Source organism: Crinia signifera, chromosome 8 (genome assembly GCF_055691185.1).
Source record: "Crinia signifera chromosome 8, ASM5569118v1, whole genome shotgun sequence".
Taxonomy (NCBI): domain Eukaryota; kingdom Metazoa; phylum Chordata; class Amphibia; order Anura; family Myobatrachidae; genus Crinia; species Crinia signifera.
Genome location: NC_139224.1, coordinates 167,303,004 through 167,317,215, shown reverse-complemented (window position 1 = coordinate 167,317,215; position 14,212 = coordinate 167,303,004). Strand labels below are relative to the sequence as shown.

Below are 14,212 nucleotides of genomic sequence, written 5' to 3'. Positions count from 1 at the left end.
GCATCATATTGCTGATATAGCTGCATAGTACTACCGACAGACCTGCACAGTACTACTGACATAGCTGCATAGTACTACTGACAGACCTGCACAGTACTGCTGACAGAGCTGCATAATACTACTGACAGAGCTGCATAGTATTACTGACAGAGCTGCATAGTACTGCTGACAGAGCTGCATAGTACTACTGACAGAGCTGCACAGTACTACTGACAGAGCTGCACAGTACTACTGACATAGCTGCATAGTACTACTGACAGACCTGCACAGTACTACTGACATAGCTGCATAGTACTTCTGACAGACCTGCACAGTACTACTGACAGACCTGCACAGTACTACTGACAGAGCTGCATAGTACTGCTGACAGAGCTGCATAGTACTACTGACAGAGCTGCACAGTACTACTGACAGAGCTGCACAGTACTGCTGACAGAGCTGCACAGTACTGCTGACATAGCTGCGCTGACATAGCTGCATAGTACTACTGACAGAGCTGCATAGTACTACTGACAGAGCTGCATAATACTACTGACAGACCTGCATAGAGTACTACTGACATAGCTGCATAGAGTACTACTGACAGAGCTGCATAGTACTACTGACAGAGCTGCATAGTACTACTGACATAGCTGCATAGTACTGCTGACAGAGCTGCATAGAGTACTACTGACATAGCTGCACAATACTGCTGACAGAGCTGCATCATATTGCTGATATAGCTGCATAGTACTACCGACAGACCTGCACAGTACTACTGACATAGCTGCATAGTACTACTGACAGACCTGCACAGTACTGCTGACAGAGCTGCATAATACTACTGACAGAGCTGCATAGTATTACTGACAGAGCTGCATAGTACTGCTGACAGAGCTGCATAGTACTACTGACAGAGCTGCACAGTACTACTGACAGAGCTGCACAGTACTACTGACATAGCTGCATAGTACTACTGACAGACCTGCACAGTACTGCTGACAGAGCTGCATCATATTGCTGACATAGCTGCACAGTACTACGGACAGACCTGCACAGTACTACTGACATAGCTGCATAGTACTTCTGACAGAGCTGCATAGTACTACTGACAGAGCTGCACAGTACTACTGACAGAGCTGCACAGTACTACTGACAGAGCTGCACAGTACTACTGACAGAGCTGCACAGTACTGCTGACATAGCTGCATAGTACTACTGACAGAGCTGCATAGTACTACTGACAGAGCTGCATAGTACTACTGACATAGCTGCATAGAGTACTACTGACATAGCTGCATAGAGTACTGCTGACAGAGCTGCATAGTACTACTGCTGACAGAGCTGCGTAGTACTGCTGACAGAGCTGCATAGAGTACTACTGACAGAGCTGCATAGAGTATTACTGACAGATCTGCATAGAGCTGCACAGTACTACAGACAGACCTGCATCATATTGCTGACATAGCTGCATAGAGTACTAGTGACAGAGCTGCACAGTACTGCTGACATAGCTGCATAAAGTACAAGTGACATAGCTGCACAGTACTGCGGACATAGCTGCATAGAGTACTAGTGACAGAGCTGCACAGTACTGCTGACATAGCTGCATAGAGTACTAGTGACATAGCTGCACAGTACTGCGGACATAGCTGCATAGAGTACTAGTGACATAGCTGCACAGTACTGCGGACATAGCTGCATAGAGTACTAGTGACAGAGCTGCACAGTACTGCTGACATAGCTGCATAGAGTACTAGTGACAGAGCTGCACAGTACTGCTGACATAGCTGCATAGAGTACTAGTGACATAGCTGCACAGTACTGCGGACATAGCTGCATAGAGTACTAGTGACAGAGCTGCACAGTACTGCTGACATAGCTGCATAGAGTACTAGTGACAGAGCTGCACAGTACTGCTGACATAGCTGCATAGAGTACTAGTGACATAGCTGCACAGTACTGCTGACATAGCTGCATAGAGTACTAGTGACATAGCTGCACAGTACTGCTGACATAGCTGCATAGAGTACTAGTGACATAGCTGCACAGTACTGCTGACATAGCTGCATAGAGTACTAGTGACATAGCTGCACAATACTGCGGACATAGCTGCATAGAGTACTAGTGACATAGCTGCACAGTACTGCTGACATAGCTGCATAGAGTACTAGTGACAGACCCGCACAGTACTACCGACAGACCTGCATGATATTGCTGACATAGCTGCATAGAGTACTACTGACAGACCCGCACAGTACTACCGACAGACCTGCATCATATTGCTGACATAGCTGCATAGAGTACTACTGACAGACCCGCACAGTACTACCGACAGACCTGCATCATATTGCTGACATAGCTGCACAGTACTGCGGACATAGCTGCACAGTACTACCGACAGACCTGCATCATATTGCTGACATAGCTGCACAGTACTGCGGACATAGCTGCATTGTACTACTGACAGTTTTTTAATCAGTATATTTTGTAATGTTCAACAGTTCAAAATGTTTACAGTTTTCGAAAGTCAACACACATGTGGTTGACATCGGGTTTAATTATTCTTTTTTTACATCTTCATAATTTCCCATCCATGTTGATTACGATTGGGAACGTTGACCTCCACAAAGTGTGGCGAGAGCAGCAAGCACGTGGGGGTTCACGTTTCCACTCGGGTCACTGTTTTGTGTGGACTATTTTCATGTTAACTTTTTTCTACCTGTTGACTACTGTCTACTGATTCCATGCTGACCTTTTGCGTGTTGGCCATCTGAGGTAGACATATTGACTGTTTGTCTATCTTTTCACTGTAGATATACTGAACCTCACAAAAAGTATATTATAACTTTTTTTAAAACAAGTTTTCAAATTTTATCCAAAGGCGCCATGATTTGTAATCCGGACATAATATCTGCGGTTATTTCAGTCTTCCTGGTAATGTAAATATTAATATCAATGTGTCTATTCTCAACTCAGGTAACTGATGGCCCGCCCGGTGATTTGGAAGCAGGTGACCCTGCCCGGTACAAGTCCTGTCTATATACAACAGTTTATACGCACCTTCAATGTAATACTTGCTAACATTGGGGGGAACATATACCCAACGCACTTGTGCCATATCTCGAAGGTTCCTCCACTCCAGAACAAGCTCCAAAGGATCCTGCGATATGGGAAGCAAGTTCCACATGGCGACCGCGCTGCTGTTTAGGAGGTACACATCCAGCGACTTCACTGCCTTAACTTGTGGAGGAAAACAAATCAGGTTACTGGCCGGACATTGGCATCAAATCACATATAACAGCGCTGAATCCCTCACATTGGCCGCTGTACTATCTAGATCAGTAGTTCTCAAACTCAGTCCTCAGGAACCAAATTCGGTCCTCAGGTCCTCACAGAGGTCACGTTTTCCAGATAACCTGGCAGGTTTGCTGTGTACCACCAACTGTCACATTTTAAAAATCCCCAGGTGATCTGGAAAACATGAACTGTTTGGGGTTCTGAGGACCGCGTGTAAGAATCAATGCATTGATTCACAGACAAATAAAATGCACATAGGGGAGTGGCTATGCAAATTAGATAAATATTTAAACCTATCAGATTAGAATGATGCAAGTTTTTGTCCAATCCAAGACAAGTAATCGTTCATATAACATCGCATTTAGGTGCAATAATCTCATTATACTAGCCAATCAATTATCTAACAGATTTCACTCAGTAAGCTACAGCAGCACCAGGATATAAAGTATCTCCTCATTGGCTGCGTTGGGTCATTGCAAATGTATTATATAACTGCAAGATCATGTGTAAATGAGCCCCATCCACAAAAAAATTTAAAAAAATCAGCTACTAATAAATCACAACAGTATATAGTAATAAGATGGATACAGTGGCGGATTTAGGGGGGGGGGGGGGCAAGGCATGTGCCCCCACCCCCGTAATTTTTTCTGGATCCACCCCTGGATGGATATGATTACTGGAAGAATTCTTTGTCTTTTTATTAAATTAAATAAATAAGATATTCTGTAGATTGTGATTGGTTGCTTTACAGTATATTTATATGCAAATAGAAATGTATCAGCCAATGAAAAGAAAATTAACAACTCCCCCGCCCCGAAAAATAACTGTGTGTGTGATTGTTCCGCCCTCGGCACAGTAATACAAAAGGATGCTGCGCTGACAAGTATCGCAGCTGGGAAACAACGCCCCCCCCCCCTCCCGCCAAGTGCTGAATTATTGCCCTGTGGGGAAATATATTGTACGGGTGCCTACGGGGACTATTATAGCCCAGTACACAGCTGCACAGGTACGTACTGCCCACGTCACCAAATTCCACCCTCCGAACATCTGTGGCCCTGGGGGAGAATCACGCTGCAGGCCCCTTGTACGCCCCCTATATACTCTGATCAGTGCATCTAATAGATGATTGTTATACAACGTAATAAGAAATGCGGCACAGATAAATGTTCCCCAGATCTGCACGGAACACGGAGGCTGGAACACATGCCGGACAGCTGGAGAGACAGCGCTGAGGTCCTACTGTCTGTAGCTAGTATATAGTATATAGGGGGTTATTCTGATTCACTCGGAAAGGCGCAATCACTTCTAATGGGCAAAACCATGTGCACTGCAGGTGGGGCAGATGTAACATGTGCAGAGTTAGATTTGGGTGAGTTATTTTGTTTCTGTGCAGGGTAAATACTGGCTGCTTTATTTTTACACTGCAATATCGATATCAGTTTGAAGTACACAACCCACCCAAATCTAACTCTCTCTGCACATGTTACATCAGCCCCACCTGCAGTGCACATGGTTTTGTCCATTAGAGAGTGATTGTGCCTTTCCGAGTGAATCAGAATAACCCCCATAGTATAGTTCTGTTTATGGTAAAAGGGTAAAGCCTGGGGCATGGGTCCAGCAAATGGGGACATAGTTTAATGTATCAGAGACAACATCCTATGGACCGTGGACTTGTCGTTACAATTCCTCCTGGTCATACAGTATGTCGGACGTTATGTACACACTGACTAGGAATGTAATTATGAGTTTATTTTAAAAACAATTGTAAAGCACTTTGGGGCCCATTTACAATGCAATCTGGGTGGAATGTTACCGCCCAGGAACGCATTGTAAATGCGATCCCATCAGAGGTATGTATCATACCTCAGGAAGCAGGGACATGGCTCCGAAAAGAGCCCGTCCCTGCGATGTCCGGAGCCAGATGACGGGGGGGGGGTGTCTGCGCATGCTGACCCCGCTGACCGCACTGCCGCCGGGGCCCGTAGGCTACAATGGCTATAAGCAATGGTTATCACCATCTCAGAATGGCGATAGCCCAGGGATGCGAAGCCGGGCTGCCCGATGTTGATACATCCCCACAGCGGTGAAGGGGGGATCGCACCAGGGATCGGAGATTCCTGCTGCGATCCCCCTTCGATACATTCGGGTTCTACTTAATATTTGCGGCTAACCCTCTAAAACGGGTATTTTCGGGGATTTAGCCTGAAATATTCTTTGATAAATGTGCCCCTTTGAGTCCTATTGGGAGAAAAGTGCTATATAAATATCATTATCATTATTATTATTATTAATAAGACCCCCTCCATTATTATACAGACCCACCCAATCTCACAACCACCACCAATGCCGCGAACCCCCCACGTATTACCTGAGCTCATTTTCTCGGACAGCGTTAAGTTGCGGTTCACTTTGGAATGGCCGAGGGAGTTGAGGACCCTGACGGTCACTGTGACTGAGCTGTGCTGCAGGGTGAAGGTGTAATTGGTGGTGTTCCCGATGTTCTGGGACCAGCTGAGCGAGTCAGATGCTTGGAGTAGGACTTCGTACCCGCTGAGGCTGCACACTAACGGTTCCTTCTGCAGCGGCTGGAAACATAAAAACAGAACTATATCAGGTTCTATACTGTACAAAGGGGAATACCTCATTTACCCAATAATATGTTATTTGCAGAACAGATTGTTGCCGGCAAAGAAAAGTGTAAAATCGGAAAACCTGCCTGTACCCCCCCCCCCCCCCAAAAAAAAAGCTAAACTATCATCAGATAACAATATAGAAGTTTTTAATTGGATGTAATAAAAGTATTTTCAGGTACTTAAATTAGGTTAAATTGCTGTTTTGCTGTTATATGGATATTTAAAAAAGAAAAGTGAAAAAATGATAGAAAGGAAGCGTTTTTCATTAAAATAAGTGCTACAAATTAAATTGGGAGTACATAAATATATAGGTTTACTGTAAGTATATATTTGGGTCATTTTATACCAATTTGAAAAAGATTCAAGAAAAATGATTAATCCCACCTGGAAGCCTAAAAAATACTTGTCCCACTCATAAAGAAACCCAATATACTAAGGCCTTATACCCCAATTTCCATAATTTTGCACTTTTTTACGCTAAGGATTGGACAATTAAAAATAATTAAAAACGTCGGTACTGCTTTCCTAGCACGGCGCCCGTCTCATTGATTGTATGCCTTAAGTTTAAGGTACTTAAGGCATACAATCAACGCGATGGACCCGATTTTTTAATCTCATGGATCTTATGCATCCATAAGATGCATGGGATCCATGAGATAAAAAATCGTGAGCCCCCAATAACCATTGTTAACGCCACCAGCACTATCAACGCCAACCTGAAGCGTGGCGAGCGCAGCGAGCCCGCGAGGGGTGGCGGTACGCGTCCTCCGACTATTTCATACCCCCACTATTCCGCGCCCGCTCGCCACGCTTCGGGCTCGGTGGCTCTCTGCGCTCGCCTCACTATATAAAATTAACTCCACGCCGACGTGGATAGTGGGGGTAGGAAAAGGTCGGAGGATGCGTACCGCCGCCCCTCGTCGGCTCGCTGCGCTCGCCACGCTTCGGGTTGGCGTCAATAGTGGGGTGGCGTTAACAATGGGGGGGGCCATTTCACCCATGGGGGGGGTTAGCAATTAAAATTTGGGTTTTGGGACCTTTTTACATTGATTCCAATGTAAAAATCTCGCCGATTGCGTCGATTGCATCATCTCATGCATCTTATGCCGCACAAACACATAAGATGCATAAGATGCTTGAGATATCAGCCCCACACATACAATCTAGATCGTGGGTGCCGTGCTAGGAAAGCAGTACCAAAACTTCCTAGTGCCTAGGTATTCAATCAATCAGGAGGTGTTTCGGGAGATCTGGATCAAGGACCGATTCAGTACCGCCCACTAATCAGCCGTCATTCGGAAGTGTAGCTGACACATCCATTCAAATGCCAGGGTAAGGGGGGAAATCATATACGCGTGTGCCACCCAGCATATATTCACCTCTACACCTGCGCAGAGCAGCGCCATCGATCCCTGGCGCGAATACGCTGGGGACAGATCCTTACAGAATCAGGCACCAAATACCAACATTTTAACTTAAAATAGGGGTTTTCCCCCAGTTTATCACCTGCTCAGAGGCAATGAATTGAAATATGTGGTAAAATTACAGAAAATACATTTTCATGCGCAAGTGAATAACTGAATAGGTGTTTTTCTCTATTCGCTGTAAATCCACAGGTTTTAATGTAAAAACGCCCTTTTGTGGCTAATTGAATTTGCCCCTTAGTCGTCACTTACTTTATGTAGTTAGTAGTATATATATAGCATGCTTCAGTGATTATACACACATCAATTATAAATCGATTATTTACCTGCCAGACTAGCGTAATATTGTCACCTTTTTGAATAATCTTTTTCTGGACAATTCTCCAAAATTCTGGTCCTTTTAAAGGTGCTGAAAAAGATATATATGAAAAACCTATGACCTCTGAATGTATTCACGTTTCTGTAATATGGACATGTAATAAGAAACCCACCTCTGACGTCTCTGATCGCTGTGTTGACAGGCTGGCTCCAGTCGCTCCAGTATCTGGGCTGGATGACCGCTCTGCAGCGGATCTGCACGGTGTGCGGCTCGCAGGCGCCGACGTCACGTATATTGGCAGTTGTACCGTTGTATATATGTAGGACCTGGAAAACACAAGCGTTTGAATGTGGCTTCCATGAAGGTTTCGCTAAACTATCTGCAGTGGTATCGGGATGATAGGGGTCATTCAGACCTGTTTGCCATGCTGCATATTCACAGCCCAAACGACTATGGAACACCCGCACATGCGCACGGTACACAATGCGCTTGCTTCAACCATCCGCCCGTTTAGCAGAATCGTGATAGAATCTTAGGACTCAAACGTTACTTATTCCACATTTCTCCTAGACTTCCCAGCATTCTTTGGGGGAAATTTACTAAGATGGAAGTTTTATTTCACATGGGATGTTGCTATGGCAACCAATTAAACCATGTGCTTACATATTACCAACACATTGCACTAGGCCTACACAGAAAAAAATCAACACAAGAAAAAAGGTTGACTGGAGTTTTTCATGATTTTTTTCTTTTGATGAACTTTTTCACAATTTACAAGCCACGTGGACTACAACTGGAAGCAGTAACGTATAAAACACACATTACAATGTCCTACCCTCCAACATGACCCATTCCATTAGGTACAAAATGCTCTGTTCCTGGACTTCCCTGCCAGTGGCAGTTACAGAGGTTGGACTGCACCACTGTCCAATATTCAAATAGGGGAGCCACACCTACTGCCACCTCAAACATCACTGTCCTGGACTCACTGGCAGTTGATGTGACCCCCCCCTCTTTGAATTTTGGTCTGTGCTGGAGTCCAACCTCTGTAACTGCTACTAGCAGGGAAGTCCAGGAACAGAGCATTTTGTACCTAATGGAATGGGTCATGTTGGAGGGTATGCAATGTATTGACAGAGCATATTTATGACGTAACCAATGAGAACACAAAGATATACAGTAACTTTCGATAAAGCAATGGACAACATACATCGTTCAAGTAAACAAGTACAATAATAGATACTATGAATGTGTAATATCCCGTTAGCGTTCAGAATGGAGAAAAAAATAAAAAAATAGGTAAAGTCCCAAGCAATACCTGCCACTCGCTTTCTTGGCCTTGAACTCGGTAACGAAGTTGGTACATAAATTTGTACACTTCGAATTTCGGCGGGATCCAGGTCACATGTAAATGCCCCGTGCCGGCTGTCACCTCCGCTTGGACTATCAGTGGACTGTACGGCTTCACTATGGACAAAGGTCACGTGGTGGTTTTAGATCGCCCTGCCAAATACTACCCATACACAGCATATGGAAATATTATACACAGTAGGCCTGATACAGACCCGTAACATTGGTCACTGGCTCGAATTCGGTCCACGCAGAGTCAAGCAGAATCAGGCCCTCAATCTCTACATACTAACACAGCAGCCTGTTGTGTAGAATTTTCACTTTCCACCAGCAGGTGGCACCAAATGGACAGAAACACTCCCATACAGTACATGCTGAATTCAGTTGGATACGAAATCAGTCATTTACCGTGATTGCAATTTTTCATGGCTTTTGCAGCTTTTTTGCCATGAAAATGGGCTTTTGCGCGCTCCCAAAATTCACATTTCTATTCCAAATTTGCAAAAACGGGATAACTGTGGAAAGTGAAATGCGAAAACTAAACTAACATAGGAACAGTATAGAAGTTTATTATTGGTTATATTACATGTATTTCTGGTGCTTAGTGGAAGATGTATTGGTACTTGTTTCCTAGCACGGCGCCCGTCGCGATGGACGCGACCGACGCAATTTTAGGGCTATTTTTAGCCTTTTCCCCTACAATTAAAAAATCGCATCCATCGTATGCCTTAAGTTAAGGCATGCGATGCAACCGATGCGATGGATGCGATTTTACATAGGGAACAATGTTAAATGGGCCAATGGACCCGATTTTTCTTTGTATACCCACCCTTATGGGTATTTTACATGACAAATGCCCCCCCATTGTTAACCCCACCCCACAATGAACGGCAACCCGAAGCGTGGCGAGCGCAGCGAGCCCGCGAGGGACGGCGGTACGTGTCCTCCGACCTTTTCATACCCCCACTATCCATGTCGGCGTGGAGTTGATTTTATATAGTGTAGCAAGCCACCGAGCCCGAAGCGTGGCGAGCGGACGCGTAATACCTGTGAAGTAATGAGCGTCCCTCGCCTCGCTATATAAAATCAACTCCACGACGACGTGGATAGTGGGGGTGTGAAAAGGTCGCCAACGCTCGCCACGCTTCGGGTAGGGGTTGAACGTGGGGTGGCGTAAACAATGGGGGGGCATTTGACTCATCTGGGTTGGGAAACAATAAAAATTGGGGTCTGGGGGCCATTTAACATTGGGGCCAAAGTAAAATCGGGTCTCAGGGACCATTTTACATTGATTCCAATGTAAAAATCGCGTCGATCGCATCGCATGCGATTTGGTTGCATGCGATGCGATCGACGCGATTTCGGGGGGTCCCGATGGATACAATTTTTATCGCTGGCGCCGTGCTGGGAAACAAGTACAGATGTATTATATAACAATTTTTGCTACGCCTCATTAACAAGGCTAAGCAGGAATGGACATCAACATCTTCTGTACCTCCTGCCGGCCCCCTCTCTCTCTCCAGCCGGCCCCCTCTCTCTCTCCAGCCAGCCCCCTCTCTCTCTCCAGCCAGCCCCCTCTCTCTCTCCAGCCAGCCCCTTCTCTCTCTCCAGTCAGCTCTTATTAGGGATGGCCATTGACCATGGTTGATGGCCGATGTTGAATACTTTTGCCATCGTTGTGGGAGAACCAGATGGTTTCCCTACATCGATGGCACAGGAGAACCGATGTTTCTTTTTGTTCCTCCAAGGTGCTGGGACAGTGAGCATAGCTCCACCCTGACACTTTCTGATTGGCCCACAGGCCATTCAAAGATAATGGATGACCATCTATAGCTAAATCAATTGATGGTTATCCATCACATAGTTTATAACTAACGATGGGTGGTTGCAATATCGCCATCGATGGTGACTGCACCAATGGCCATCCCTAGCCCTCTTTTCTGTTTCCAGCCCTCTTTTCTGTTTCCAGCCAGCCCCCTTCTCAATCTCCATCCAGTCCCCTTCTCTTTCTCTAGCAAGCCCCCTTCTCTCGCTGCAGGTGGCCCCCTTCTCTCTCTCCAGCCAGTCCTCTTCTCTTTCTCTAGCCAGCTCCCTTCTTTCGCTGCAGATGGCCCCCTTCTCTCTTTCCAGCTGGCCCCCTTCTCTCCATCTAACCAGCCCCCTTCTCTTTCTCCAGCCATCCCTCTTCTCTCTCTCTCCAACCAGCCCCCTTCTCTCTCCAGCCAGCCCCTTTCTCTCTCTCCAGCCAGCCCCCTTCTCTCTCTCCAGCCAGCCCCCTTCTCTCTCTCTCCAACCAGCCCCCTTCTCTTTCTCCAGTCAGTCCTCTTCTCTCTCTCCAACCAGCCCTCTTCTCTCTCTCCAACCAGCCCCCTTCTCTTTATCCAGCCAATCCCCTTCTCTCTCTCTCCAGCCAATCCCCTTCTCTCTCTCTCTCCAGCCACCCCCCTTCTCTCTCTCCAGCCAGCCCCCTTCTCTCTCTCCAGCCAGCCCCCTTCTCTCTCTCTCTCCAGCCAGCCCCCTTCTCTCTCTCTCCAGCCAGCCCCCTTCTCTCTCTCTAGCTATTCCCCTATATCTCTCTCGACAGCCCCCTTCTCTCTCTCCAGCCAGCCCCATTCTCTCTCTCTAGCTATTCTATTCCCCTATCTCTCTCGACACCCGACCCCCTTCTCTCTCCAGCCAGCCAGCCAGCCAGCCCCCTTCTCTCTCTCTCCAGCCAGCCAGCCCCCTTCTCAGACGGCCACCAGACAAAATGGCTGCCTCATTTCTTTAGAGATGAGCCGCACACTGTAGACCAATGAGGAAATGTACTCACCATTATTGATAGGCTTAATGCACACCGGTGGAGATTGCAATGTGCCCATCGGATGCTGTATTTCCACCCACATGTAATACCTATAAGTGGGCTTAGTCGTATTAAAAATGCATTTATAGAAGCCGTCCTCCAATATGCAGTTTTTCGTAGCAGCGTTATCATTTCTATCCTTCAAATAACAATTACTGATGTCCCTGCAAGACACAAAACAACATAATATTATACCCAGCGGCTAAATGATATATCAATATGTACATTCTATCACTAGAACTAAACAGAAGAAGAGGAAAATGGATCAGCTGACCCCTGTATAGCGATACAATGCTAAAGTGCTTCAGTTACCGACGCAGAGCAGAGCAGGGCGCGTATGGGTTATCCGGAAGATTATAGATCCAAGGGCTGGCGTTACAGGATCTAGTGGATCCCGGAGTAATGTTGGCAGAGTGTGCGGCATGGACATCTGCCAGACGCCGGGAATCCTATCAGATAATGGAACTGACACAGACAGATGCAAATGGAGAGTTATTGCATACAGACAGATGCAAATGGAGAGTTATTGCATACAGACAGATGCAAATGGAGAGTTATTGCATACAGACAGATGCAAATGTATCTGTCTCTCCATGAACTCGATGTCTCAACATTCATGATGTGCGTATGAGGATAAAGAAAACACCATACAATAAATAAATAAAAAAATGAACCACAGACCGTTAACCTGGCATGACCCTGACCCTATAAAAGTCCTTTAGTATGTAGTGCTACACTTGTTATTATGGGAGGAGAATAGAACGAACTCTCTATGCTCTAGATCAGTGATTCCCAACCCTGGTCCTCAAGTACCCCCAACAGTGCACGTTTTTGCAGGTCTCCACACAGAATCACAAGTGCTATCATTAGCTCCACCTGTGGATCTTTTCAAATGTGCCTGAATAATGAGTGCACCTACCGGGTGACCTGGAAAACGTGCACTGTTGGGGGTACTTGAGGACCAGGGTTGGGAACCACTGCTCTAGATACAGTATGACCATTGGTGGTTAACATTGACGGCTTGAAACCAACAATGGGAAGGGGTACAGCAGGCCACTGAGGGAGGAGGCCAACAAGCCAATCAGGAAAAGGCTAGGGCATAGTTATGTACGTCCACTGGATCTCCATCATCGTTGTCAAAACCATTGATGGCCATTAGGGGCAACAATCACTGGGAGGTTTGTGGTAGACAGTTTACAGATAATACCCAGACATTGGGGGTGATTCAGGTTGATACGGTATGTAGCATATTCAGTTTGGGGACCGGTGTTTCATGTCACACGATGTCAGCGCCCGCCCTGTTTTCGGTCATCTCTGGCCCAAATAAAAGTCAGTTCAGACTGCCTTGTATCTGCGAGCGGGCGAAAAATCATTCGATGGTCGGTGACCATCGAATGATTCTTTGCCCATATGCCGCATGTGAATGGACGTGTAAGGGTACACATCCATTTGCATGCTGGTGGGGACATTCGGCGGCAGGCGTTCGCTCGCTTGACCGGTGGGCGGCATTTACCCGCTCTCTAAGCAGTAAATGTTCGCTGCTTAGTGAGCAGACCTGAATAAGGCCGAATAGAGATGGTAGTTACAAATTGATGGTGTATGGACGTCCCTTATTTGCGCCCTCAGGGTGGATCCAATGCCAATGCTTGGGCAGTTGGCCGCACTGTACACTACTGTTCTCTCCCGCTGTAACCCAGACACAGTATATGGTGTACTGCTGGAATGGGCTATGTTGGAAGTTGCTGTATATTCCCATATGTACAACACATCCGATATGCTGGCGCTAATATAACTAAAGGTCAACAAATAGATATTTACATGAATAAATAAATAGATTGCTGCAAATTATAGTTAATACAGAATTTCAAAGTATTTTACAAGTAAATCTCATCAGAAAGAACCAAGTGGCTGGAACGTTTGCATTTGTTCTACATACAGTATATAAAGACAAAACCTCATGTTATGCACTCACTGGTAGTATCGAAGCGTTACGGTGCTCTCTTTAAGTAGCGTGACCTGTTTAGCGCTCCATCGGCAGGTCATCTCTGCGACATTTCCCGCAGTTTCACACGTGATGCTGTTATTAACATCTGTGGAATAATTGCAGAATAATGTATCAGTAAAACAATGTTAAATGCACGGAAGACGGTAACACGTAGACAGCAGGACCGTTAGGGCCAGATTCTCTAAGCTTCAAAAGTGATAAAATGGAGAGTGATAAACAGCCAGCCAATCAGCTCCTGCCTGACATTTTTCAAACACAGTCTGTAACATGGCAGGTAGGAGCTGATTGGCTGGCTGTTTATCACTCTCCATTTTATCACTTTTGAAGCTTAGAGAATCTGGCCCTTAGTGTGGCAAGGGA

The 14,212-nt window shown here is 45.9% G+C and overlaps 1 protein-coding gene across 5 annotated transcripts in view; it reads right to left on the bottom strand.

The window, feature by feature from the left end:
• LEPR (leptin receptor) overlaps positions 1-14,212 on the bottom strand; it is a 101,403-nt gene that overhangs the window by 11,951 nt on the left and 75,240 nt on the right. For all 5 annotated transcript variants that reach the window (XM_083157699.1, XM_083157701.1, XM_083157700.1 and 2 more), the window contains exons 9-15: positions 13,820-13,937; positions 11,818-12,011; positions 8,974-9,122; positions 7,828-7,981; positions 7,663-7,745; positions 5,648-5,864; positions 3,043-3,222 (exon numbers count right to left, since the gene is read on the bottom strand). In XM_083157699.1, the coding sequence (XP_083013825.1) occupies positions 3,043-3,222; positions 5,648-5,864; positions 7,663-7,745; positions 7,828-7,981; positions 8,974-9,122; positions 11,818-12,011; positions 13,820-13,937 (1,095 nt within the window). The remainder of the gene's footprint in view (positions 1-3,042; positions 3,223-5,647; positions 5,865-7,662; positions 7,746-7,827; positions 7,982-8,973; positions 9,123-11,817; positions 12,012-13,819; positions 13,938-14,212) is intronic.